The 13,825-nt window shown below is 45.5% G+C and overlaps 1 protein-coding gene across 2 annotated transcripts in view; it reads right to left on the reverse strand.

Moving 5' to 3' along the window:
* Positions 1 to 13,825, reverse strand: part of LOC113131730 (spectrin beta chain, non-erythrocytic 1) — a 73,574-nt gene that overhangs the window by 42,860 nt on the left and 16,889 nt on the right. The window contains exon 1 of one of the 2 annotated variants that reach the window (XM_026309318.1): positions 309 to 555. In XM_026309318.1, coding sequence (XP_026165103.1) covers positions 309 to 555 — 247 coding nt within the window. Of the gene's footprint in view, positions 1 to 308; positions 556 to 8,204; positions 8,477 to 13,825 lie in introns of those variants that run through there. The other variant, XM_026309320.1, reaches the window with a different exon arrangement.

Genomic DNA, 13,825 nt, shown 5'->3' on the forward strand with positions numbered 1-13,825 from the left:
TTTGGGACTAGACCCAGAGTCAGTACGAAACTAATGTCTGTGACTTTCCCAGTTTCTCTGTGTGAATTATGTTAAAAGTTGCAGCTGCTCTGTTTGGCTCTGTGTGGTTGAAAGTAGTTTGGCTTTGACTCTGGACCCCCTGGAGTTGTTTCTAGGAACTGAAGCTCTTTCTACAGTTTCACCTGGTCTGGTTACAACTGAATGCTTCCAAGTGTGGAAACGCTACTTAACGGTAGGATTTGTTGCACGTACGTGACTTGCCAACGCTTCTTTCATGGAACATTTTGCTTCCCCTCCATCACTCTTACCTTGAAGCTGTTTGAACCTCCCCTCCAGCTGGTTATAGTTGAAGGCAGACTGGCCGGAGAATCCAGGGCTGGGACTGGGTCCCCTGATGGGGCTGAGGTTCGGGCTCGGGCCTCGGCCGGGGCTGGCGATGTGAGAAGGGCCGGGGATGGCGGACGATGGGGACAGGGGGCTGACGTAGTCTGAGGCTGGGGAGAGCGGGCTGGGGGACAGGGGACTGGGGAGGCTGGTGGCGCTCTGAAGTTCCATGACAAGACTCCAGAGAGGTTCAGAGTTCAGACAAAAGGAGTCCAGAGAAGCATCCAGGGGCGACTCCACAAGGAAATGCCAGAATATCAGATCCAACTGAGTGAAAGAGTTTCCAGCTGAGCGTGAGAGGAAACCGGAGCACGATCTGCAAAGCTCAAGTTTCCACAGGAGAATGAACCTGTGCCGCACCAGGAGTAGCTCGACTTTCCAACAGGATTAAGTTGAACCCAGTAAAATAAAACTTCAGGTTCCAAGAAGATAAAGCTGCTTTCCTGGAGAATAAACCTGAGTATTTCAAACACACAACAGTTTCTAATACTGAAGGAAACAATCCCAGGTTCAGCCGTGCTCTCTTCTCCCTACACTCGTCCAATACAACAGGGCTGAGCAACGTAGTGGACGAGAGACATAGGAGAAGAGCTGCAGAGTCTCTCTCTCTCTGTGTTTCACCAGCGTGGAGGCAGAAATCGCTGGCTCAGCAGACACATCGCAGCGACGGCCGTGGCAGCATCATGCCTGTTTTCTCTCCATCCACCCATCTGTCAGCGTCTTCACGTATAACACCTTCCCTCCGCTCAGGGTCCCCCGCCCATCCTCCGTTCAAGCCCGCACACACCCCCCCACGCCTGCAGATCCAGCACAATGAAAGGTGGAGCAGAGACGAGTGTAGGGAGAGGAAGAGCAGGAAGCAGAGAGAGATGGAGGGAGAATGGAAGAATGGAAGAATGGAAGCGTGGGCTTGTCCTCCGGTGTGCAGCAGCAGCAGCAGCAGCAGCAGCAGCAGCTCTCAGACACTGAAACACCTTCAGACTGACGGAGAGTCCAGGGAGGGCTGGAGGAACTCCTCCCAGCAGCCAATCACGGCTCTTGCTTTTACTGGTGATGTCATCGCACATTAGCATAAGGGGCGGAGTGGGAGGAGGGTGAGACGGAGAGAGAGAGAGAGAGAGAGAGAGAGAGAGAGAGAGAGAGAGAGCGGAGCGGGAGGCCGAGCGTTTGTATTCACACGGTGAAATGCTCCTGATTATCAGCTGTTATTGATCCAAATCACCTTTTACGAGATTAAGTCACAGTTTAAAGACTAATGCATGAACAAGCTGCACAGTTTCTATCAGACCGTTAGGAATAAAACAGGATCCTGTTTCCACATGAGCTTGATTTGGTTGAAAAAACAGTCCAGAACTTTAGGACTTTTTGTTTGTTTCTTACAATATTATGTTTTTTCTTTTGCCTCGTGTTTATTTCAATTTAATTTAAAATTGAATTAAAAAAAAAAAAAAAATCAAATTAAAAAAAAAAAAAAAAAGGTTGAATTACAAAAAGTATAATAAAAGTTTTATATTTCACTGACCTTCCTTCATTTAAATTTAGTAAACAGTTTTTCTTGTAGGACAATGTGAATATTCATTTTTTGTATTTTTATCTTTTTCTACTCCAAAATAAAAATACTTGGCTTGGCTGATGAGACCCGGTTCTTTGTCGATCATCAAAGTGCAGTATCACTGACTTATGTTCCCTCCTGTAACAGAACAGGTTTAACCCCAGTAAAAACCGTCAGACTGGAAACCTGGTCCCTAACGGGGTGAAACTGACGGCTGCTCGGTACGAATTTCACCTGACGGACAAGAAAACCCAACCAAAGACACACGGTGACAAAGAGTATATGTGATATGTGTGTTTCCATCCTATATGTTGCTGAAAACGTCTGTCACAGTGTCACTAAACGTTTCATACACAACAGGGATCATCACAAACACACTCATGGTTTAGAAAACACAAGTCGACAAAAACATAAACTGGTTGGAAACAGTCAAAGAAGAGATGACTGTGGAAAAGAGCAGCTTCTTCAACAACAAGTGTGTGTGTGCAGAGAAAAAGGAAGAGGGTGGAGAGTGTGAGAGTGTGTGTGTGTGTGTGTGTGTGTGTGTGTGTGTGTGTGTTTGGCGCAGGATTCCTCCATTTGTCTCATCGCTCACACTCAGACGTCCAAACATCCTGACAATATCTGAGCTCTAATATTAGAGTCTGTTGCAGAGATGTCCTTCCTGTCTGGGCCTGCAGCACTTCCTGTTTCATCCATCAACACAGCAGTTTATAAATATTCTCCGGCATAAACGACAATTACAACCTGAAACTAAATCATCTGCACCCAAACTGTTCCAGCAAACGAAGACCGAACAAAAGTGATACTGGATTCGCTTCACGGTGAGAAATGCAGGAAAACCAGTTTTTCACTCGCTCATTACTTCGTCCTGCAAATCCCATAATAAGCAGCATCAAATCAACTTTCCTTTGATTATCAATGAGATAAGTTTCTGAGTATTAATCAGGAGCTCAGTCCACATTCATTTCTCTCCAGTTTGGGAAAAGTCTAAACTGGAGGAACGAAGTTAAAGCCTCTAATTAAAACGTGTTTATTATTTTTTACAGCTGGGTGGAGGAGGAAACTGAAGCTCTCACAGACAAAGTGGAGGATCAGCTTCACTTCCTGCATTACTGATTAGACACAGGAGCAACAGGAGGTCAGAGGTCACGGCATTAAGACAATACAAGGAACAAATATTCACGTGACCCTGAAATAACTGCAGCTGAAAGAATGTCGTTTGATCAGGAGCTGTGGTTCTGGTCTGGTCCATACACCGTCCTTACTGCTGCACTAGTCCTGTCTAAACAGGCCCAGACCATAATATACTGTACAGCACCAGCCAAAGGTTTGGGTCACCTCCATTTTTCCTGTCATTCCTATATATTTTCTATCTAATCTTTTATCTTGTATATCTGATCTTTTCTTTCACTCGTCCTCTTGGTGTATCAGTCGCTTATCTCTACTCCACGAACATGACCTTTGACTTATGATTAGCGCCAACTCCACCCAGAGCTTGTTTCACTTTTACCCACATACGTCTACACAGAGTACTCACGGAATGAGAGTGGAGGTCACAGACACACCTCACAGTACGTCAGAGTCCGAGTCAAATTTCAGAGCTGATGAAGTCAAAGGTCCCAGAACTGTTATAGCAGCTTCTTTTTTTTTAGCTTCTTTTAGCTCCTAGTTTTGGTTTTTGCTGGTTCAGCCACATGGAGCAGCTTTGTGAACATAGTGAAGCATTTAGCAGCTAAAGAGCCAGAGATTTCCCCACAGGAGGTGGTGGAGACCAAACCCAGAGCTCAAACTGAGGGAACACTGGACTGAAGCTCAACAGGTGGACTCAGACACTGGTACACATGGACCAGCAGGTTGGTCTGAAGCTGCTGGAGAAACATGTGGAAAAAAAAAAGGGCTCCAAATTAAATTACACAGCAGAATTTAAACAGCAGACCAGACATTTCACTTTTTCTCCGCATCAGAGTTGCAATTAAATTAAAGCTTCAGTGTGAAGGAAGTTGAATCGAGAATCTTTTCATTTGACATGGTGATTTTTCAGAAAATGTTCCACATTCTTGTCCACGTGTCTAATAAGCTAAAGCTAAATTTGACCAGACTCAAGCTAGAACTTGACGTATAAATCTAACATTGATGCAGCCTCCTTACTTGGTCTAGTGGGATCCTAGAGCAGAAACAGCCTCAGGTTCTAGATCAACATGATAAAGCAGTCATGGGTGCAGAGGTCAAAGGTCAGAGGTCACAGCAAACAGACAACAGATGTGGACACGTTTGTGCAGCTGATAACAGCCTTATGTTGTGTTGGAGTCTGTATGTGACGACACATTGTGTGCTGGATGTTTGTTGAGCGTCACGCCGTGCTCCTGCCATCATCTGGCTTCCTCGTGACTCTGGCCCTCAGGGTGACCCCACCAACAAACCAAACGCACCATTGATCCAGCCAGAGCAGAGTCTGACGGCCCCCTCTGGGACTAGACGCTAGACCCTGAGAGCTCAAACGGGTTCCTCTTAGTTTTGATTCTGTTTCCTGAAACCAGAAATACGTGAGGCTGCTCAGGGCTGAGGCTGTCCAGAGCTGGTGGCACATTCTGGGTTCAAACTTGTGTCGCAGCAGTGGTGAATTTCACACCGACATGCCGCCTCACCCCCCTGGCCACACAGAGACAAAGCTAAACCAAACAGTCTGAACAGAACTTTCCCGTTCGCTCTAAGACTCGAGCAGCTGTGTCCGTTATGTCTTTAAGTAAAGCTCAAACTAAACGAGAAAATAATACAAGGGGACGAATCTTATTTTGCATTCACTGTGTACGAGATGCTCATAAAACTAATATTAATATAATGTGTTTAATAATTATTCATTTTGCAACGAACGGTTTATTTTATGAAGCTGCTGATACAAACTGGCCTCTAAAATATGTGGAAGGTGAAGAAAACTGGAAAATGTAACACGTGAGGAGCTGAACCCAGATTATTTCTTTTCCTAATTTCCTGAGCTAATCAATTAATTGTTGTAAATCAGAAAAGACAAAGCTGAACAAAATGAAAAGGTTAGAAGAGATGACAAGAATAAAAACAGGACGAGAGAAAGAAAAATGTCTTTACTTTTACTTTCTCTGATTTTTAAAAACCCACAAACACAGACCAACATATTTAAAAAAACAGACACACCAACATTCCCAGCATTCCTCCATCTGAACAGGAAGTGTTCAGTGTGAGTGAGTGTGTGTGTGAGTGTGTGTGTGTGTGTGTGTGTGTGTGTGTTTCTTGGTGGGGAACCTGGACTGATCCTGGTTCTAATTACTGAGCGGTTGAGTGAGTCTGCGTCACTTTAAAGCTTCAGTCCACATTTTGAAAAAACTCCTTCATTCTAACAGATCAATGTTCTCCTCCATTGGCAAATACTTATCAATACTTATGAAATACTTATATACGTCTGAACAATAAAACCTATAAAGGACTTTAAAAACAGATTTGTTCTCTGGTTTAATTCATTTCTAGGAGCGATTGCTTTTTCAATTGATCACTAAATATTGTCAATAAAATGTCCATGACAAGTTCTCACAGCCCAGGATGACACAGACGTTCAGTTTGCTGATCAATAAGCAGAGAAAAGCTGAAAACGCCAACGAGGTGCTGCGGCTCCAGGGTTTCTGTGTCCCTGAACACAGAACTCTGGCTCTGCAGCTTCTGTTTCAGTCGTTTATGAAGAAACGTTCCATGTTCCAGGTTCTCAGACGTGAGAACGTGCTGTTTTTCCTCACCTTCCACAGAAGTGAATGACGAGCTCTGGGTTTTAAACACATCACTGTGACATTTTCACAGGTTGTTTCAGGGACTACATTAACCAGCCACGGTACATGGTCCAAACCTGCCAACACTCTGAATTATATCTGGATCAAAGAGCAGCTTACAGTCGTCTGACGGCACCTCTGGGTCAGCACTGAACACGTATTGAGAATCGATAGCCTCCATTACCGAGGCGCAAACCTTCACCGCCTCTCAGAGCTTATTTTCAGCTGATTCGAGGACAGGAAGCGAACCGCGTTACCAGAAACAGATCCGGACTGCGGCCAAGGCCCCGACGGGTCGATAGACACCGGAGGACACGTTCAAAGACCGTCAGGATTCACAACGTCTGCTGGGCTGAACAGAAATACAGCCCACATTTATCTGTGATGCAGTCAGACTAAATACTAAATAATAAATCTGAACATGAAGTAACAAGCTGAACGTGTGTTTGAATTTACTGAGTCCACACGAACACACACTCCTGCTCTGCCTTCACCGCGAGCAGATCTGCATGTGTTTCCATGGTGACAGGAGGTTTAGTGTTTCCCAAGATATCAAATGATGCAGTTTGGCCTGAAAGCACCGACTGCTCACACAGTTAATCAGTCATCAATACCGATGTCTATTAGTTTTCTATCGAAATCAGTTCAATCAATTTGATCAATCAACTTCAGTTCTCGTCTGAAGATAAAAACAATGTTGACTCGAGCCGGACTGATAAATCAACAGGCCAGTATGAGATATATCAGACGAATACTTCAGTGTACCGTTCAATACCAATAAAAACTTTAATTTCAAACCGCATTATGTCGAGTTGTATCGGTGAGGATTAAAAAACCCACATAAATTGAGTGTTTGGGGAAAACTGTTATATCGACATCCTGAATTTTAAAATCATCGGTATCGATCGTAAAAATACTGTGTCTGTCACTTATACTACTAAAATTACTACTTAGCAAGTATTACGACTACGACTGCAAATACCGCTGAGCTACCGCTCCTGGTACTACTAAAACTGCACTTAAGAGTACTGTTAGTGGTACTTGTAGTTAGTAATCAAAGAATGGAGGACACACACACACACACACACACACACACACACACACCCTGCAGCCTGCTGAGTGCAGCTCAAACAGGAAGCGGCTGCACAGAAGAAGAAGAAGAAGAAGAAGAGCAGGATGTTGAGACTAAAGGTTTTCATCCATGGTGCCTTTAGGTTCGTATTCCCATCACTACTTATTGTACAGTTATGGTGTATCTTATTACAACTGCACTACGTTATTATTATTACTGGAGGTCAGTGAAGGCAACAGTTCAAAGAGGAAACAGCAGCTTGAGTAGAAATAAACAGTGAAAACCTTTAACCAAACATCTTAAAGCTGAACTGAAATATTTTCATCATTTTCTTCCTTTCACTCAGTTTTTCCAACAATAAAACTGCTGTGACACATCTGTACTTTCACAGAAGAATAGTCTAACATGTGGGTCATATCTGAACTTCTCTCATCAGGAAACACAAACGCCATCTCCATACCTTTAAAATAAAAGCATACACACACACACACACTCCTGCATATTTAATGCTGGTGTTAATTATTTAGTGAAGTGGGACACTACTGGAGCACTCAGCCATCAGGTTCAAAACAGCAGGTGGAGGGAGAGATAGTGTTACTGTAACACACACACACACACACACACACACACACACACTTCTCATTAGTGCATGTCAGCGACAATCAGCATCAGATCTATACTTTTCATTCTTCAAGTTCTAATCAGGACGTAAAGACATGATTACTATTTGAAGCGTTTTAGGGGAAAAATGAAAAGATTTGGGGTTTTTCAATGGCAGCGTCAGTCACCAGTCGATTACACTATAAAACAACACGTCACATTATTGGGCCAACATGGTAACGTGTTCCTAAGTGATGAATCTACTGAGGGCAACAACAACCGACAGTGAAGGAGGTCAAAGGTCACAGAAATCTGTGTGACCATCCTTTCAGTGTGTTTCCCTGAGCAGAGCCTGATGTTCGTTAACGAGCTGCAGATAATCAGCAGGTGTGAAGGCTGAGAGGCCTCAGCAGGACTGACCCAACACCAGGGAGTGAGGCTGAAATTAATTTACTGCTCTGCAACAAACAGGCGCTAACTGTCCAATTTGCTTCTTTACCTCACGCCAGAAGACACGTGAAGATTTTTATGTTGTGTCTTTGATTTGACACGAGGAACGTCACAGATCCGAACCCTGTTCAACAAATTCAGACTAACGTTAGCCAGATAACACGACCCTGTTAACTCCCACTCAGGTTCGTTTAACTGAGCAGTGAATCTGAAGGCAACAAACAGGATCTGTTCAACATTCCCAAGGACAAATACACCCACTCGTCCACCCACTCATTCATTCACTCATCCATCTGTCCTACACCCACTCGTCCACCCACTCATTCATTCACTCATCCATCCGTCCTCCTACCTGCGAGGGCTTTGATGCGTGAGCGCTCGAACAGGCGAGCTGAGCTGTTCTCGTTGTCCCAGTCGTCGGCATCCCAGCGGTTGTTGACGCCGTCGTTGTACTGCTGCTGGATCTCCATGTGTTCGTACTCCGCCGCTACCGACGTCATCTTGACCCCGATGCGACTCCGCCCCCCGCCTTCCACCTGCTGCTGTGAGCGACGGGAGCCCCAGACACCCCTGACACACGCTCAGACCGGCTCTGACTGGCAGGCCGAGAGGTTCGTCCAAAACCTGCACGGGGACACAAAAAACGGCACAGGCCGCGTTAGTGGAGGACTCTTTGAAACCTGTTCCACTGAGCTCAGTCTCCGTCATAATTCTGGTTCTTCAGGATCCAAAGCAGAGCTGATCTTAGACCAGAACCAAAGCTCTCAGAGCTGGAGGTGATCTCAACAACAGAAAGAGCTGCAACCTGTGAGACCTGACATGTACATCCCAATATTCTTTGCTGCCTAATATGAACAGACCTCTTAGTTTATTTCATATGATTCTTATTGTGTGGACCAAGAGGCACATTAGCTCTTGGCAGTATATTAATATGTGCATTTACAATTAAGAAGGTTAAATTGAGAGAAAGTGTAAAAACAGAGAAATGACCTGAATCAACTGGACCGAAAAAGCTGCAGCCTCTCCTGCACTGTGCCGACATCATGTGACCGCCACTCTGCTCTCTGATTGGCTGCAGGCTGTTTCTGAGCTGCAGAGTTTGTGTGTAAACTGAGAGAAGAGCGCCTCCCGCTGGTCCCGGCACATTACTACAAGATAAACTGTGATGCATTTTAGGAACCAGCTCCCCAAACCCAGTTTTGAGTTTAGACACAGAAAGTGTCACAGTGTTAGAGCTGCAGCTAATTAGCATTTTATTATTGATTAACCAGCACAAGGTCTCTGATCAGATCAGCTGCTCTGTCAAAGTCCATGTCAGCAAATTTTGACATGTGAGGAACTGGGACCAAAGAGTGTTTGGTAATGTAGCTAAATACATGACTTTAACTATTAATTGATTATCATTATTTATTTAACACTAATCGATTCATTGACAAATTGTTGCAGCAGATATCTATAATTGCATTGTTACTATTAATAATTGCAATAGTCTGCCCCTGAAATTGTATTAAAATAAAACTGGTTATTGAACGTTATATTTCAAATATCTTCATTTAGGAGAGCTGAAGTTAAAACTATGGCTGGTAACAACTGAATGTTTTACTGCAGATCTCCAGGATGTTTATTCTGGAGATCAAAAATAATGATGTGGAAATTTGAGACTCAAAAATCAAAACACATGAACAAGTTGTTGATTAGGAGGAACCGCGACACATTTCCAGTCCAGTGATTAAATGTTAAAACTGCGTCATAGAGATGCACACTGATACTGGGTTACAGTGAGTGTGTGTGTGTGTGTGTGTGTGTGTGTGTGTGTGTGTGTGTGTGTGTGTGTGTGTGTGTGTGCTGCCACCCACTTGCAGCTCAACAACCAGTCAGGCTGGAGCTGCTTGAGTTGCTACGCTAAAAATACGCCGCCACTGGGACCTGGACAGTGTGTGTGTTGCCAGAGTGAAGCCAACACAATGTGCACTCATGCAGAAGCAATAAAGCAGACACACACACCCACAAACACAGAAGCCTTGGAGTCATGACGACAACACACACACACACACACACACACACACACACACACACACACACACACACACACACACACACACACACACACACACACACACACACACACACACAGTTTTTAGAAGCGTGTCCATGCAGGACAAATCCTCACACTCCACAAGCTGAGACCAGAGGATTTTACTTTGGGCCATTTTCTACATGTTTCTAGAAAAAGACGCTGCAGAACCTTGAGAATCATCAAATAATTTTAAAAATCCATCATTCTCAGTGTTCTCCAATAAAGTCTTTCCTCATTACTGAGGCTGTAAATGTCTCAACAGCCAGGACTCTCAAAAACACCTCTAACTGATTAAAACCTGACCGGGGGTGTGGAGGAAAACACTGATGGAGCTTTTCACAAACTGCTGCTCGGCCGTTTTCTGACACAGCAGAGTGTTCTGACACACACACGCGCACGCACACGTGCGCGCACACGCACACACACGCACACACACACAATGATGTTATCTGCAGACAGACGAAGGGCGAGCGAGCACAGGGAGCACAGGGATGAGAGAGGGAGGGACAAACGTCTGGTTACTGTCTGTGAGGTGAAGCCAGAAGACCTGCGTCTCCTCAGGACGATATTTATAGCAGGAGAGTGAGGACAGGCCGATAAGGGACCAGACACAGTAATGACACTGGCTGAAAACAGGAAGGACGGAAATAGAGAGAGAGGTGACAGGATGACGGATGGAGACATAAAAGAAGAAACTAAAAAGAGACGGAGGAGAGAAAAGTGATGTTCACGACAAAACAGGAATCTGCATCAACTCATGATGCTAAACTCAGTATTTTAGTATTGGGCTGTTGCATCAACAGGCTGGCGGAGCCCTGGTGCATTCTGGGAAATGACATTTATTTATTGGCCATTTGGAAAGTAATGGGTAGTTACAGGACGGATAAAGATTTCCCAGCCTTTTATTTTATTTCTTTTTATGAGCCAAGCTCTGAAAATACATTTCCCATAATGCACCACCACTGCAGAGACGCCCACGTCCAACAGAAACCAGGGTTCATTGCTCAGTTTCACCACACACTTCACTTCGTTTGGTTTCTTTTACCATCACACGGATCCTCTCTCTCCTCTGCCTCTCGCCCACGCCATCCTCCCACCTCCCAGCATCCTCTGCTACAGCCAGCTCCTATTCAAGCCCCCCCACCCGCTCTGATGTACTAGTACAGTACCCTCTAGTTTCTGTCAATGATTTCAATCTCAAGATCCAGAAAACGATGTTTATGATGCAATTACACCGATTTTCCTTCTGCTTCTCTTCCTACTGAAAAAAGTGTAAAGGTGTTTTAACATGTTTCAGCTGAAGCAGATTCTTCTCTCCCAGACCTTCACTCATTGTTTTCTCTGGTAAATCCTGTCGCATCTTTTCTTTTTCTCGCTCTTTGAGTAGACAATGAGAGACGGACATTATCAAGTCAGAAGCACAGATCTCCATGGTTACCGCTGTCCCAGCATGCATTGAGCCGGAGCCCACTCGTCAAGCTGCAGACAGCGGCACAAAGACTCTCGGCTGGAGCTTCACAGAAAAGAAAAACTTCTCAAAGCCAAATCACTGACGGTTTACATGAGCGGATTGAAGAGACGCTGCAGCAGAAAGTAAAATCCAAAAAGAAACAAAGACGCAGAAAACGACCAGGGAGTCGCTGCACGGCCTGAAAATCCTCATCTCCAACATCAGGCCATTCTCAAACTGATCTGAAACCACGGCGTCCCCCAAACGGATGTGCTGGTTTGACCTGACTGACGACAGGAAACGCGATCAGCGAGTCTTTGATTAATAAAACAGGGAGAAGTCAGTATCTCAACATGGTTCACACTGAAGCTCATGAGCTGTTTCCACATCAAACCAGCACATGATGAAGGAGACGAGGTCAAAATATATAAAATAAGAAGGGAAGGTTTTTTAAGTCCTTCACTGTTCACGGACTATTTGTCTGCTGGAATATACCAAACACAGAACCTGACCAGAACTAAAACAACTGTCAGCTAAAGTAACAGAACCTCCAAACTGAAGCCCAGCAGAGCGGAGCCAGAACCTGAGGCTGTGCAGCAGAGACGGGCCTGTCAGATGGAAAAACAGATGGATCTCAGTCTGCCTGAGTCTTCAGCGCTCTGTATTTTTAGAGGTCTTGGCAATTTTGCAATTCAAGTATCAATTGTTCACCATGGCAACCGAAACCCAGCAGAGTCCTGAGCGGCGTTCAAACTCCCACGCAGGACGAGCTGCCGCCGCCGCTGCTCTCACCTCGAGCTCTTCATTAAAGAAACTGCGGCTGCTTCACTGCAGCGTCACGCACTTCGACCACACACCTACACACACACACCTACACACTCCAAGCCTCACAGCTCTTATCACTGTCCCTGCATCTAAAAACCTCACATTTTGTAGGAAAAGAGACACACACGTACGAGAGCTAAAGCTCAGTGCCTTGCTCAGCGACACATGGTCGAACCGTCGGCCCTACAGTTCAGGGCCAACCAGACCGTCCAGCATCTGCTGCAGCTTCACAGACTTAAAACCTACAGATCCTTCATAAAACACACAAACCTGCCCGACGTCGCTTCAACCTGCAGTGTCTCACACACACACACACACACACAGACACACACGTGTATAATTAGGGCATGTGAGTGTGTGTTGGAGCAGGATGTGATCCATCACTCTCTATGTAGGCCACACACAGCCATGTAGGGCAGCACCAGTTATCTGACCTGACACCATCCAGCAGCATCACACACACTGAGCTCAGACTCCGCCCACCGCCACAGGCAGCGTCTCAGCATCAGTCTGACAGGAGGGGACCAGGAAAGATTCTGGATGTGTCCCTGTTTGTGGTGCAGTGCAGATGTTGGCTCGGTCTGTTCATCTCACGACTGCAAAGTCTCCTGCTTTAGTCTGAGACTTTAGTCTGTGATATATTTGTGTTTGCAGGAACTGGAGTGTGTGTCTCTGCATCCGAGACCCCGAGACCCTTTACTGGTCTCAGACAAACTCTGGAGGTGTGTGTCACTATTTTAAAAACAGTGGGTACGAAGGCAGCAAATGTGACCTGCACAAGACTATTTTAAACTTCAGCTTCAAACCAGTTAGACTCCAGTTGGACACCAGTAACACCCTGTTAGCCACATTAGCTGCATTAGCTCTAGAATCAGGATGACAGCCAAGCTCTCACACATGACGACAAGGTGACGTCACCTGGTGACTACGACGTGCTTGTCAAACCACAAAGGTTCAGGACCAGGACCAGGACCAGGGCCAAGACCAGGACCAGGACCAGGACCAGGACACCTTTAGGACCAGGCTCAGGGGGCGAATCCATCAGCGTTGAGTTTAACAGTCTGCAGCCTTGAGCCGGAGCAGCAGGAGCCCCCTGTTCTGACAGCGATTGTTAAAATGACAGACGTGTGAACATGAAGCATCTGTGGGCGAATGAGAAAGAGACAAAGGCGCCCAGAGGCTCTTCCTCTGTAATCATGACGTCAGACACTCGACCCACACAGCAGCGTCTCTTCGGATCAGCTCTATCATTAACGTTCAGCTGCTCAAACTGAGAAAGGTGCCGATTGTCCCTGAAGGCAAACGCTGCAGAAGTCCTGACAGGACAGTCAGCATCACTGCTCCGTTTAATTAGGTCATCTGAAAAGGTTAACTGCGAATGTGGTTAGTGGTTTCCATGGTTACACTGATCAATCAATGAGCCAATGGACCGAACACAAACGCACACAGGCAAAGCTGCACTCTCCTCTCCTGAACTGGCCTGTTTTCCTCGTTTGATGCAGTTTAAAATAAAAATAAGCTGATGAGCTGGTTTCTGGGCGGCAGTGACGCAGCCCCGACAGTCGGCTCGGTCCCCCCATCAGAGGACAAACACTGATGCACCACAACAAACTGCTGCATC

Source organism: Mastacembelus armatus, chromosome 15, assembly GCF_900324485.2.
Source record: "Mastacembelus armatus chromosome 15, fMasArm1.2, whole genome shotgun sequence".
Taxonomy (NCBI): domain Eukaryota; kingdom Metazoa; phylum Chordata; class Actinopteri; order Synbranchiformes; family Mastacembelidae; genus Mastacembelus; species Mastacembelus armatus.